The sequence below is a fragment of the Mustela nivalis genome (assembly GCF_964662115.1).
Source record: "Mustela nivalis genome assembly, chromosome: X".
NCBI lineage: Eukaryota > Metazoa > Chordata > Mammalia > Carnivora > Mustelidae > Mustela > Mustela nivalis.
This window is the reverse complement of record NC_139040.1, coordinates 52,931,903-52,945,639: the sequence shown is the minus strand read 5'-3', so window position 1 is coordinate 52,945,639 and position 13,737 is coordinate 52,931,903. Positions and strand designations below refer to the sequence as shown.

The following is a 13,737-nucleotide window of genomic DNA, read 5'->3' as shown; positions in this document are numbered from 1 at the left end:
TCCAACCTCCCACAAAGATATATCTTACCACAGTGAGGACAGCATATTCTTCTTCCCATACTTTCTTAACTGGCTCAATTCCTTAGGAATCTATTTCTTTCCATGATTAGCTCAAATAAGCTTATTTTGGCAGAATTAACCTTAGCCTCTTCATGAAAATTAATTTGATGGGAGGAAGTAAGCAAGAAGTAAACCAACTTATCTAAAAATGTTGGCAGCTTCAAATGCCACTGTTTCATTGGGTACCATTTTAATTATGTCCACTACACACAAAAAAATCTAAGAATTCAGATTATTTTAAGAAAATAAGGTTAATATAGATTTAAATTAATTGAGTCATAAATGTGCCAGCTTTATGTGGAATTCTGTGTGAATCAACAATTTTATAACATGTTATTGATATTATGATAATGTTAGTATGCAGCAATTGAATTATATGTACATGTATTAGTTTTCTGTTACTTCCATGACAGATTATCACAAGTTTAGTGGATTAAAGCAACTCAAATACATTATCTTACAATTCTGAAGATTAGAAAACCACAAAGTTGTCAGTGGACTAAAATCATGGTGGTAACAGATCCATATTCCTCTTTGGAGGCTGTAGGGGAGAATCTGTTTCTTTGCTTTTACTAGCTTCTATTGGCCACTCACATTCCGTGGTTCATGGTCCTTTCTTCTATCTTCAAAGTGAAAATATTGCCTCCCTTTCACCCTTGTTTTCCTCATATCTCCCTTTTATTGAGTCCAGGAAAATCTGGAAAGGTTTTCTTCTTTTAAGAATTCAGGTGATTAGCCTGGGCCCATTTTCATAATCCAGAATAATCTCCTCAATTCCAAGAACTTAATCTAAATTGTATCTGCCAAGTTCCTTTTGCCATGTTAGGTAACATTATCACAGGTCCTAGGATTGAGGGAGTGGACATCAATGGGGGCCATTTTTCTGTCCTATCTCAATGTGTGGAAGTAAAGTCTTTCTCTCAACTATCTAAATGTTTGCCTAAGCAAATGAATTGGCAATGCAATCACACCAATTCAGTCAATAATATCATCATAAAATAATGTGATGGATATATTTTATATAGAACAAGACTTAAAAATGAAATCTATGTCATACAAAAAAGAAAGAGTTCAATATTTAGCAAGTATTTGTTGAGCACTTATTATTTGCCAAACATTTTAGTTCTTAATCAAATAACATTAAGTTGAGTTTAACATTATTAGACTTTATGAGTGTCTACTATTCACCATTTGACTTGATGAGAGTCTACTGTTCACCATTTATCTAGGTCACAATGAATACATCTAGAAAATGTTTACATAAAAGCTTTAAATCTCACAGGTTGGTATGCTTTTAAGTTTATATTTATTAAAATAGTTATATATTAGTCATGCTATTCAATATGAATATTTTACATTATATAATGAAAAAGAACATAATGAATATAAAACTCATAATTCACTAAATATTAAGAATTTTATAGTTAAAAATAACTTTTCATTTTAAGAAATAAAACACTGAGGAGTGCTTGGGTGGCTCAGTCAGTTCAGCATCTGCCTTCAACTCAGGTCATGATCCCAGGGTCCTGAGATCAAGCCCCACCTCTGGCTATCTGCTCAACAGGTAACCTGCTTCTCCTTCTCCTTCTGCCTACTGTTCCCTCTGCTTGTGATCTCTATAGCTCTCTAACAAATAAATAAAATATTTAAAAAGAGAAAATATTGAGAGATCCACAAGAAAAAAAAAACATTTGAAACAAATTAAATATTACTATAAAATGGTTTTTATTTGCATTTCAAAAACACAGATGGTTTGTGATAAAAGCCAATTTTATGACTTAGCTTAATAAATCATTTTTTATTCATAGCTGGACATTTCATACTGAAATAAATTATTGTACTCAGTCAACAAGTCATTTTGGTTTTCCTTTAAGTAAAATATCATTAATTTAATAAACCCCTTTAAGAATTAACTAGCTTTCTACAGCACCCCCTCCTGATCAAAACTCTTCAAAGTGTAGGGATAGAGGGCACACACCTCAATATCATCAAATCCATCTATGAAAAACCCACCACAAATACCATTCTCAATGGAAAAAAACTGAGAGCATTTCTGCTGAGGTCAGGGACACGGCAGGGATGTCCATTATCACCACTGCCATTCAACATAGTACTAGAAGCCTAGCCTCAGCAATCAGACAACAAAAAGAAATTAAAGGCATCCAAATCAGCAAAGAAGAAGTCAGGCTATCACTCTTTGCAGATGATATGATACTATATGTGGGAAACACAAAAGATTACACCAAATCTTCTAGAACTTGTACAGAAATTTATTAATGTGTCAGGATATAAAATCAATGCACAGAAATCAGTTGCATTCCTTTACACGAACAACAAGACAGAAGAAAGAGAAATTAAGGAGTCAAACCCATTTACAATTGCACCCAAGACCATAAGATACCTAAGAATAAACCTAACCAAAGAGGCAAAGAATCTATGCTCAGAAAACTATAAAGTACTCATGAAAGAAATTGAGGAAGACACAAAGAAATGGAAAAATGTTCCATGCTCCTGGATTGGAAGAACAAATATTGTGAAAATGTCTATGCTACCTAAAGCAATCTACACATTTAATGCAATCCCTATCAAGAACCCACCCATTTTTTTCAAATAAATGGAAGATGTAATCCTAAAATTTATATGGAACCAGAAAAGACCTTAAATAGTCAGAGGAATGTTAAAAAAGAAAGCCGAAGTTGGTGGCATCACAATTCCAGACTTCAAGCTCTATTACAAAGCTGCCATCATCAAGACAGTACAGTACTGGCACAAAAACACATAGATCAATGGAACAGAATAGAGAGCCCAGAAGTAGACCCTCAACTCTATGGTCAACTAATCTTTGACAACGCAGGAAAGAATGTCCAATGGAGAAAAGACATCCTGTTCAACAAATGGCGTTGGGAAAATTGGATAGCCATATGCAGAAAAATGAAACTGGACCATTTCTATACACTACACATGAAAATAGATTCCAAACTGATGAAGGACCTCAATGTGCGAAAGGAATCCATCAAAATCCTTGAGGAGAACACAGGCAGGAACCTCTTTGACCTTAGCTGCAGCAACTTCTTCCAAGGAACATCGCCAAAGGCAAGGGAAGCAAGGGCAAAAATGAACTATTGGGACTTGACCAAGATCAAAATCCTTTGCACAGCAAAGAAAGAGTTAACAAAACCAAAAGACAACTGACAGAATGGGAGAAGATATTTGCAAATGATATATAAGATAAAGGGCTAGTATCCAAAATCTATAAAGAATTATCAAACTCAACACCCAAAGAACACATAATCCAATCAAGAAATAGGCAGAAGACATGAACAGACATTTCTGCAAAGAAGACATCCAGATGGCCAACAGACACATGAAAAAGTGCTCCATATCAGTCGGCATCAGGGAAATACAAATCAAAACCACAATGAGTTACCACCTCACACCAGTCAGAGCGACTAAAATTAACAAGTCAGGAAATGACAAATGCTGGCAAGGATGTGGAGAAAGGAGAACCCTTCTACACTGTTGGTGGGAATGCAAGCTGATGCAACTACTCTGGAAAACGGCATGGTGATTTCTCAAAAAGTTGAAAATAGAGCTACCCTAGGACCCAGCAATTGCACTACTGGGTATTTACCCTAAAGATACAAATGTAGTGGTCTGAAGTGCCATGCACACCCAGATGTTTATAGCAGCAATGTCCACAATAACCAAACTATGGAAAGAACTTAGATGTCCATCAACAGATGAATGGATAAAGAAGAAGTGGTATATATATACAATGGAATACTATGCAGCCATCAAAAGAAATGAAATCCTGCCATTTGCGATGATGTGGATGGAACTAGAGGGTATTATGCTTAGCAAAATAAGTCAATTGGAGAACAACAACTATCATATGATCTCCCTGATATGAGGAAGTGGAGATGCAATGTGGGGGGCTAGGGGAGTAGGAAAAGGATAAATGAAACAAGATGGGATCAGGAGGGAGTCAAACTGTAAGCAACTCTTAATCTCACAAAACAAACAAGATTGCTGGGAGGGAGGGAGGAGAGGGTGGTGGGGTTATGGACACTGGGGAGGGTATGTGCTATGGTGAGTGGTGTTAAGTGTGTAAACCTGGCAATTCACAGACCTGTACCCCTGGGGCTAATAATATATTATACGTTTATTAAAATTTTTAAAAAAATATACAAAAAGTAAAAAAAATATAGAATTAAGTAGCTTTTATTCCTCTGAGGTTTAAGTAATGAAACATTGAAACACCCTTATGGTCCATTAAAAAAATTAAAAAAAAACCTCTTACAATAGAAAAGATGTTTCCTTTGGAGAGGAACCATGTCTTATTCATCTTTGTGTCCCCCATAGTTTGGTGGTGATTCTGTTGTTTTATTTGTGATCTGTGAAAATATTAAAGTCATTTTTTTAGAAGACAAACATTTAAAACACAAGGGAAAATTCTGCTAGTAGGGTTTAGATAGCTGTTCAAAACGCAGAGAAGCTTATTTAGACACTGTTTTATTAGATAATAATTTTTCTCACACATCCTTCAAAGGGACATTGCCCTCTATGATGCTCAGAGACCTTGAAATAGTCCATCCATCTTTATTCCAATGCTGCTTACTTTTCTCAAACCAAAAAGAAAAGAAAAAAAGAAAAAAATACTCTCATTTATTTCCCAACATATCTTGTAAAAGAAAAAAGAAAAGAATTAATGGATGATGTTGATCAATCTCAGGTGAGAGATGGTGGCATAGCCCATAACTACACTTTTGGGGAAAAAAGTTGCATATTTAATCAGTTTGTCAAATTCTGATTTCTGTAATGCATTATAACATATTCAAAGTTCTCAGAAGTCTTAAAGAAAATACACTTGATTGTGTTTACTCAGCTTCTGGAATCTGTAAAATTTTTTTTTAGTAAATTTGGAAAATTTTATAAAATTATTTCTTCAGATAACTTTTCAGGCCTCTTCTTTCAATGCAGAATTCTAATGATATGAATACTAAATACTTTTTATAGTCCTACAAGTCCCTGAGGCTCTGTTCACTTTTTTGACATCTAATTTCCCACTGTTGTTCAAACTGAATAAATTTTATTTATTTTTCTTCAAGTTATCTGATTCTTTCTTCTGTCCCTTCCATTCTCATGTTGAAACCATCCACTGAGTTTTTTAAGGTGGAATGAAGAGGTTATTGTGTACTATTGTCTTTCGCATTAAGCCATTCCTTTTCAGTACTTTTTGTTACTGACAGTAGGTTTTTGATGGGACTTTTTTGGTCTGTGTCTGTTGGCATTTCCAGGTTACCAACTGCATATATGAGGAGGAAAAAACAAAACAAAAGCCCAGGGATCTCACCACTATGCCCGGCCTTGGGTTCTGAGATCCCTAGCCACTAGTCTGCCCTCTGTCCACTTTTTAGACTCTTTATGTTTGGTTTATATATAATTCCAAGAGATTTTTGTTGAAGTTAGCAGAAGGAAAAAGAAAATGTACACCTACTCCATTATTTATATCATTTTTGTGATATGAGAAATTTTGATGCTTAGTGCCCAGATCCACTAATATGCTGGTGATTTCAACATGGTGATATTTTAATTCTATCATTGGTTTACATTTATTACTGGGGACATTTTTATAAAGATGTGCTTCTCCTTACCTGTTTTTTGGTTGTCCAATGGTATAATTCCAATTATATATATATATATAAAAAGGTAAGTGAATGATTCTTTTACTTTAGTTACCAGTTTCTAAGACAATGAATTGATTCTGTCATTCTGAAAGAGACACCAAGTAGATAATTTTCATATCATTATGATTTTATAGATTTAAACATTTTTATGTGTTTCATTGCACTGTGATTCTTATTTTTATTGATGGTTAATAAAAAAGGTCCAATTTTTAATTGTCCAATTTTTGGCTGGTAGAGCTTTTTCAAGTTGGCTTTTGAGTCCTTTTGACATGACCTTAATAATCTTGATAGATATTTGCTATCTGGTAAGATAAAATGATCGAGGATCACTGCCTTATACATTTCCTGCTGTTGACTTTGAATCTGCCATTATTCCAAGAGAGCCTTTTTTCTTTTATTGGGTAATGTTCTGAAACCATAATCTGTATGCTCAGATCCTCATTGCTAAGGTTTGGATCATTTTTCTAGGACTTTACACTGGACAAAGTTGTGAAATATGTTTGTGTGTGTGTGTGTGTGTGTGTGTGTACTTGGACACACATATTTAAAGACAAAACACAACATAAATTTATACTATTTTTTTCAAATTTATGTCCACACAATTTTTAATATAATGTCTTCTGTTTTACATCTGTAATTTCTTTCTTTTTCAAATTTTTTGAATATATTTGACACACAATGTTACATTAGTTTCAAATGCATAATAGTGATTCAACAAGTTTATCAGAATAGTCTATGATTATTATTTGCTTCATCCAATATTACTCCTTCAATAATTTTGGATAATAATACCTATATTAACATGGGTAATATAATAATTGAAAAAAAAGGTAAAAAATATTTCTAGCTATTCCTTTTTATTGTGCATGATTTTTAAAAGACTTTTACTTGTAGCACCTGGGTGGCTCAGTTGATTAAGCATCTGCTTTCAGCTCAGGTCACAATCCTAAGGTCCCTGGATCAAGTCCCATGTTGGACTCTGAACCTGCTTCTCCCTCTCCCTCCACGTGCCACTCCCTCTGCTTATGCTCGTTCTCTCTCTCTGTCAAATAAATAAATAAAACCTTAAAAATTAAAAAAAAAATACTTGTACTATATTTACATTAGTATAGAAAATATACTTTTTACATTCTCTTTTAGTCCTAATTCAGTCTTCATTCTATAATAGCTGCACATTTAATGTTTAGTAATAGTGTTTGTTAGTTTTTAAGTTTCTCCACTCATTTTCATTGTCTTAAGTTCATTCTCCAATGCAATCTTGGATCATTAATGGAAGTAATAATTCGAGTTTTTTTTTTATATTGGTCTTTGGAATTGAAAACCATTTTTGCAGGATATAAAACTATCATATACTCCATTCTCTGCTGTCATCATTACTACTAAAAAAAAAAAAATTATGATAATGTTTCATTCCCTAATAAGTCATTCTCTTGGATGTGCCCAGAATATTTTTTATCCTCCTTAGTAAATAATTCTAGTAATTTTAAAAGAATATAGAGATGCCTGGGTGGTTCAATTGGCTAAGCATTTGTATTTGGCTGGAGTCTTGATCTAGGAGTCCTGGGATCAAGCTGCACTTTGGGTTCCCTGCTCAGCGGGGAGTCTGCTTCTCCCTTTGTCTTCCCCACCTTGTGCTCTACCTCACTCTCTTTTTGAAATAAATAAATAAAATCTTTTTTTGTTTTTTTTTAAGAATAGATACTGGAACTCATCATTCTGAGTTGATGCTTTGAGGCATGTAGTATAGTGTGGTCTTTCAATATCCCAATTTTTTGTTCAGTTTTTATTTGTTCTGTTTCTTTGGTTTGACTTTCTCCTTCAGTGACTCCTAATGGAGTACAATGTATCTTCTTTACCTGTTTCAGTATTTAACACATTCTATAAAACCATTATCCTCTCTTTTTTAATTTCTTTTTTATTTATTAGGTCTTTTCTCTATTTGACTTCAATTACCTGTTTTTTTTTTTTATTTCTTCCAGTTTAGAAGGAAAATTTAATTAATTTTCTTTCATTTGTAATATTTCCTCAAGTCTTATCATCTTAGCTTTATAATTTTAAGCTCTATTTTATGTTGTTCTCTCATATCTTGTACAATTATATTAATGTCTTTTAGCTCATTATAAGTTAATAAGTTATGGTTTTAATCTATTTTTATGAACTGTAAGAATGCTTTTTCTGTTCCTTATCATTTACTATCTTATAACTTTGTATGAGGTATATCTTAATAATATTCAATTATTCATTCTTATGTAGAATCATTAGACTTGTTGAAATTTTAGATGGAGACAGTATACAGGGTAATTCATGGGAGCCACTTTAATGTAGCTCTAACATCCTAGAGCTTCCATTTATTGTTGCTGTGTTAAAAAAAAAATGGTGGTTTGCCTTCTGGCAACATAGAAAAATAATGAAGTAAGGCTGTTGAAAGCTCCAGAGTATATTGCAAGTTTATAAAAGGTAAAGTAAATTACAAATAGATGAGCCTTTTAAATGCTATAATTTAAACAAATGCCCACTAGGGGGAAAATGTATGAGAAAAATCATTTGCATAAAGGACTATGAGATCTGTATTTATACACTGAGTATACCTTGATGTAGGAAATTGTATCTTGTCTAATTTTAAAATGCTTAAATTATAAGTAGAAACCTACTTAAGAATGCCTTAAGAAAGTCCATTTAAACTTATGTCCTAGTGATCCCAGAACATTCTACAAGAAAGAATTATCTTTCCCTTTTCCTCTTTATCAGGATTGCCAAAACAAAACAAAACTAAACTAACAATATAAGCAGAAATAATGGAATGTTTGCATCTGTGTATGTGTGTGTGTGTCATTATTATGTATTTATGATTGCATCCAGTACATGACTATTAACATACAGTAGCCAAAAGTTAGAAACAACTCAAATGTCCATCAGCTGATGAGTGGATAAATAAAATGAGGTTTAGGACTTATGTTAAGGGAGCTAAAATGGTGACATAGTAGCAGGACCCTAGTGACTTGTTCCTACACAAGAACACAGCTAGATAACTATCAAATCATTCTGGATACCCAAGAAATCAACCTGAGGACTGATAGGAAAACTGCATAATTATGAGATAACAAGCCCCAGTGAAGAAGGTAGGAAGTGCAGAGATGTGGTTTCGGTGCAGAGATGTGATCATGGGAGCTGCAGATAGGAGGGAGGCCCAGTCATAGAGAAAGGTAACAGAAAGTGGAACACACAGGGGTTAGCACAAGGAGAACACTTCCCCAAAGCCATTGGCTAGAAAAATAAGGACTTATTTTTGAGAGTTTTTGCAATGAGGGTCTCAAATACCAGTTTTAAAAGTTTGTGGGCTTGGCTGAGGTAGAGAACAGAGGATGCTGCCCTACTCCTGGAAAGAAGGCAGGCAAACAACCATGGGGCAGATGGTACATCTGAGGATTGCCTAAGGTAAACATAGTGAGACCATTCCCTCTTCTTGGAGCACATCTGTGAAAGGTGGCCCTGCTTTACCAGGAAAAAAAAAAGACTGTGGGTGCCATTTCTCCCCTCTGCCCTTCAGTATAGGTGCAGAGCCACCTGCTGAGGATGACTAACCCAGACAGTGTTGTTTAACCTGCTTTGTTCCAAATTCCACACCCTTGTGCTTTGGCAACACTGCCTTTCTGGGTCAAACCTGCATCATGCCAGAGGAGTGACTCCCCCCACCCCCTGCCACACACACACACACACACACACACACACACACCTCCAAAGACCAGCATGGGTCTCTGCCACACCAAATCCCTAAATTTTAGATCTTTAAAGTCAACCCATTTTTCTGGGATAAAGCTCAAAGTACACTGCACTTCTCCAGTCAGGCAAGTAGTCCAGAGACAGAAAGTGTGAAAACAGTGATCTAAAAAACATCTAAGACACATGAGGAGAAATTATACACTTTTTCAAGAGTGCTTCAATAAAAGCAGAACTCAGACTCCCATCTCTGAGGACAAAGGAGCCAGTTAGTGCCATTTCACTCCCCCAACCCCCGGCATGAATCAGTTTCAGTAAATACTGCAGTGCTACCACTGGATGCCTAACCAGCTTACACCTAGTCCTACCACCCTGTGTCTTCTGGTACTGCTTTTCTCATGTAATTGTGACTAAGGAGTGGTGCAGTGGGCCCTTTCCCCAAAAAAGAAGCGCAAACCCCTGTACACATCACATCTACTGCCAATAGAGTTCTGTAAGTTTTCAGTTCTAAAGGAAATAGCATCAGGTCTCTGTTAACAGGCAGATCATAGAACACTCAGTTAAAATTCACCATATTCTGACCAAAGTTCAAACACTGTCTACTGAAGGCAAGGAGAATCTCTGAAGACCACTGGCCTGAAGGATAGAGCAGCCAAAACACAGGAGCAGAGTACCCACAGCACACACCAAAGATACTTCCTGAAAATCCAGGCCCTGGACATTATATCAACTCATTTTTATAAAACCATTAGCCTCAGGAGCAGGAAAAATAAGGCTTTTTTTTTTTTTTTACCATACAGAAGACAGAAACCTAGACAAAATGCCAAGCTGGAGGAATTCATCCCAAAAGAAAGAACAAGAAAAGGTAATGGCCAGAGAGCTAATCAAAACAAATATGAGTAACATGCCTGAGGAGAATATAAAGCAAGAATCATAAGGATACTTGGTATTCTTGAAAAAAGGATGGGAGACATCAGAGACACCTTCCTGAAAAGATAAAAAAGCTAAAAAAAAACCAGTCAGAAATGAAAAATCAAATAACTGAGATTTGAAACTGACTAGAGGTAATAACCTCAAGGATGGAAGAAGCAGAGGAATGAATAAATAATATAGAAGACAGAATTATCAAAAATAATGAAGCTGAAAATAAAAGAAAAAGAATACACAAGATCAAGGTCAAGATCAAGAGAGTACACAGTGAATTCAGTGACTTATTAAATGTAATAACATTCATATCAAAGGAGTACAGAAGAGAGAAAAGGGGACAGAAGGCTTATTTGATGAAATAATAGCTGAAAATGTCCCCACTTTGGGGAAAGAAAGAGACATAAAGATCCAGGAGGGGATAAAAGAAAAGAAAAGAAAAGAAAAACTCCCATCAAAATCAACAAAAGCAGGCCAACAACAAAACACATTATAATTAAATTTGCAAACTACAGTAATAAAGCAAAACCCTAAAAGGAACAAGGAAAAATAAGTTCTTAACTTACAAAGGAAGACCTATAAAGCTACCTGTAGATCTCTCAATAGAAACCTGGCAAGCCAGAAGAAATTGACATGTACTACTCTGGCTTTATTTTGACATCCATTTGCATGATACTTCTTTCTTCATCCCTTCCTTTTCAATTTACGGGTGTCATTAGTTCTAAAATGAGTCTCTTGGGGCACCTGGGTGGTTCAGTCAGTTAAACCTCTGCCTCTTGATTTCAGTTCAAGTCATAATCTTGGGGTTATGAGATTAATCCTTGTGTCAGGCTCCATGCTTGGCCTGGAGTCAGCTTAAGATCTCCCTCTCCCTCTGCCCCTCGCTTCACTCTCATGCTCTCATTCTTTCTTTCTCTCAGAGTTTAAAAAATTAATTAAATTAAATTAAATTTTAAAAAGTCTCTTGTAGGCAACATATAGCTGGAACTTTTTAAAAAATCCATTCTGGCACCTTGTGTCTTTGAGTTGGGTGTTAAGTCCATTTACATTCAGACTAATTATTGATAGATATTTATTATTTAGTGTATTTATGTATTTAGTGACATTTTATTACTTATTTCTGGAGATTTTCTCTGTTCCTTTTTAGTTTTTGTTACTTTTGGTCTTTCCCACTTGAACTGTCCCCTTTAATATTTCCTTCTTTTTTTTTATTTTAGATCGTATTTATTTACTTATTTATTTATTAGAGAGAGAGAGCACAAGCAATTAAATTAAATTAATTAATTAAATTGACTGGGGTGAATAGGAAATTTCTGCAAACAAGAATACTCTATCTAGCATGGTATCATTCAAAATAAGAAGAAAGATAGTCTTCTAAACAGAAACTAACAGAGATTGTGACAAATATTAGAACTGTAAGAAATATTAAAGTGCGGGCACCTGGGTGGATCAGTTGGTTAAGTGTCTGCCTTTAGCTCATGTCATGATCCCAGGGTCCTGGGATCAAGTCCTTCATTAGGTTCCCTGCTCAGCAGCTCCCTTTGCCTCTTCCCTTGCTTATGAACTCTCTCTCTCTCTCTCTTTCTCTCTCTGATAAATAAATAAGTAAATACATACGACCTAAAAAAAAGAGAAAGAAATATTAAAGGGGACACTTCAAGTGGGAAAGACCAAAAGCAATAAAAACGAAAAAGGAACAGAGAAAATCTCCAGAAACAAGTAATAAAATGTCACTAAATACATAAATATACTAAATAATAAATATTTATCAATAATTACTCTGAATGTAAATGGACTTAACACCCAACTCAAAGAAACAGGGTGTCAGAATGGATTTTTTAAAAAGTTCCAGCTATATGTTGCCTACAAGAGACTTTTTAAAATTTAATTTAATTTAATTAATTTTTTAAACTCTGAGAGAAAGAAAGAATGAGAGCATGAGAGTGAAGCGAGGGGCAGAGGGAGAGGGAGATCTTAAGCTGACTCCAGGCCAAGCATGGAGCCTGACACAAGGATTAATCTCATAACCCCAAGATTATGACTTGAACTGAAATCAAGAGGCAGAGGTTTAACTGACTGAACCATCCAGGTGCCCCAAGAGACTCATTTTAGAACTAATGACACCCGTAAATTGAAAAGGAAGGGATGAAGAAAGAAGTATCATGCAAATGGATGTCAAAATAAAGCCTGAGTAGCAAAATTTATAAGAAAAAAAGCTAGATTTTAGGGGCACATGGGTGGCTCAATCATTAAGCATCTGCCCAGTCATGATCCCTGGATCCTGAATTAAGCTCTGCATCAGGCTCCCTTTTCAGTGGGGAACCTGCTTCTCCCTCTCCTACTTCCCTTGCTTATGTCCTTCTTTTAGCTGTCTCTCTCTCTCTCTCTGTCAAACAAATAATTAAAATCTTTAAAAAAGAAAAAAAATAGATTTTAAATAAAAGACTGGAGCAAGTGATGAAGAAGGGCACTGTATCATAACAAAGGAGATTTTCCAACAAGAACATCAATTATAAATAGTTATGCTCCCTAATAAGGAGCAACAAAATACATAAAACAATTCATAACAAACATAAAGGAACTAATTGGTAATAGTACAGTAAAGTAAGGGATGTTAACTTCCTTCTTCCATCAATGGACAGATCACTTAGGCAGAAAATATGCAATGAGACAATGGCTCCGAATGACACATTAAACAAGATGGACTTACCTGATATATTCAAAACATTCTATCTCAAAGAAGCAAAACACACATTCTTTTCAAGTACATATGGCACATTTGCCAGAATAGATCACATATGAGTTTACAAATTCCCAATAAGCACAAAAGGATTGAAATTGTATGTGCATCTTTTGGACCACAGCACTATGAAATTTGAAATCAGCCACAAGAAAAAAATTTGGAAAGACTAAAAACACATGAAAGTTAAATAACATGCTACTAAATAATGAATTGGTCAACCAGGAAATTAAAGAAGGAATTAAAATATACATGGAAACAATGAAAGACAATGATCCAAAACCTTTGGGATGAGGAAAAGAAAAGGTCATAATGGGGAAGTATATAGCACCTAAAGGAGCTAGGAAGATAAAACAAACAAACAAACAAAAACAAAAACAAAAGCAAAATACCTAAAGGCAGTGGAAGAAGAGAAATAATAAATATTAGAGCAGATAACATAGACACAAAAAAACAAAAACAGTAGAGCTGATCAATGAAACCATGAGCCATTTTTTAATGTAATAAAATTGATAAAACCTCAGCCAGACTTATCAAAAAAGAAGAGAAAATGACCCCAATAAATCAAATCACAAATGAAAGAAGAGAAATAACAACAAACACCACAGA

At 34.8% G+C, this 13,737-nt stretch overlaps 1 protein-coding gene across 5 annotated transcripts in view; it reads left to right on the top strand.

Annotated features, from left to right (window-relative positions):
* Window positions 1–13,737, top strand: part of PCDH11X (protocadherin 11 X-linked) — a 421,474-nt gene that overhangs the window by 148,926 nt on the left and 258,811 nt on the right. The window contains exon 4 of one of the 5 annotated variants that reach the window (XM_082715961.1): window positions 10,265–11,174. The exons of the other annotated variants lie outside the window; for them this stretch is intronic. Within the exon in view, the coding sequence (XP_082572087.1) occupies window positions 10,265–10,279 (15 nt within the window). The 3' untranslated portion in view covers window positions 10,280–11,174. Of the gene's footprint in view, window positions 1–10,264; window positions 11,175–13,737 lie in introns of those variants that run through there. 5 annotated transcript variants of the gene reach the window in all.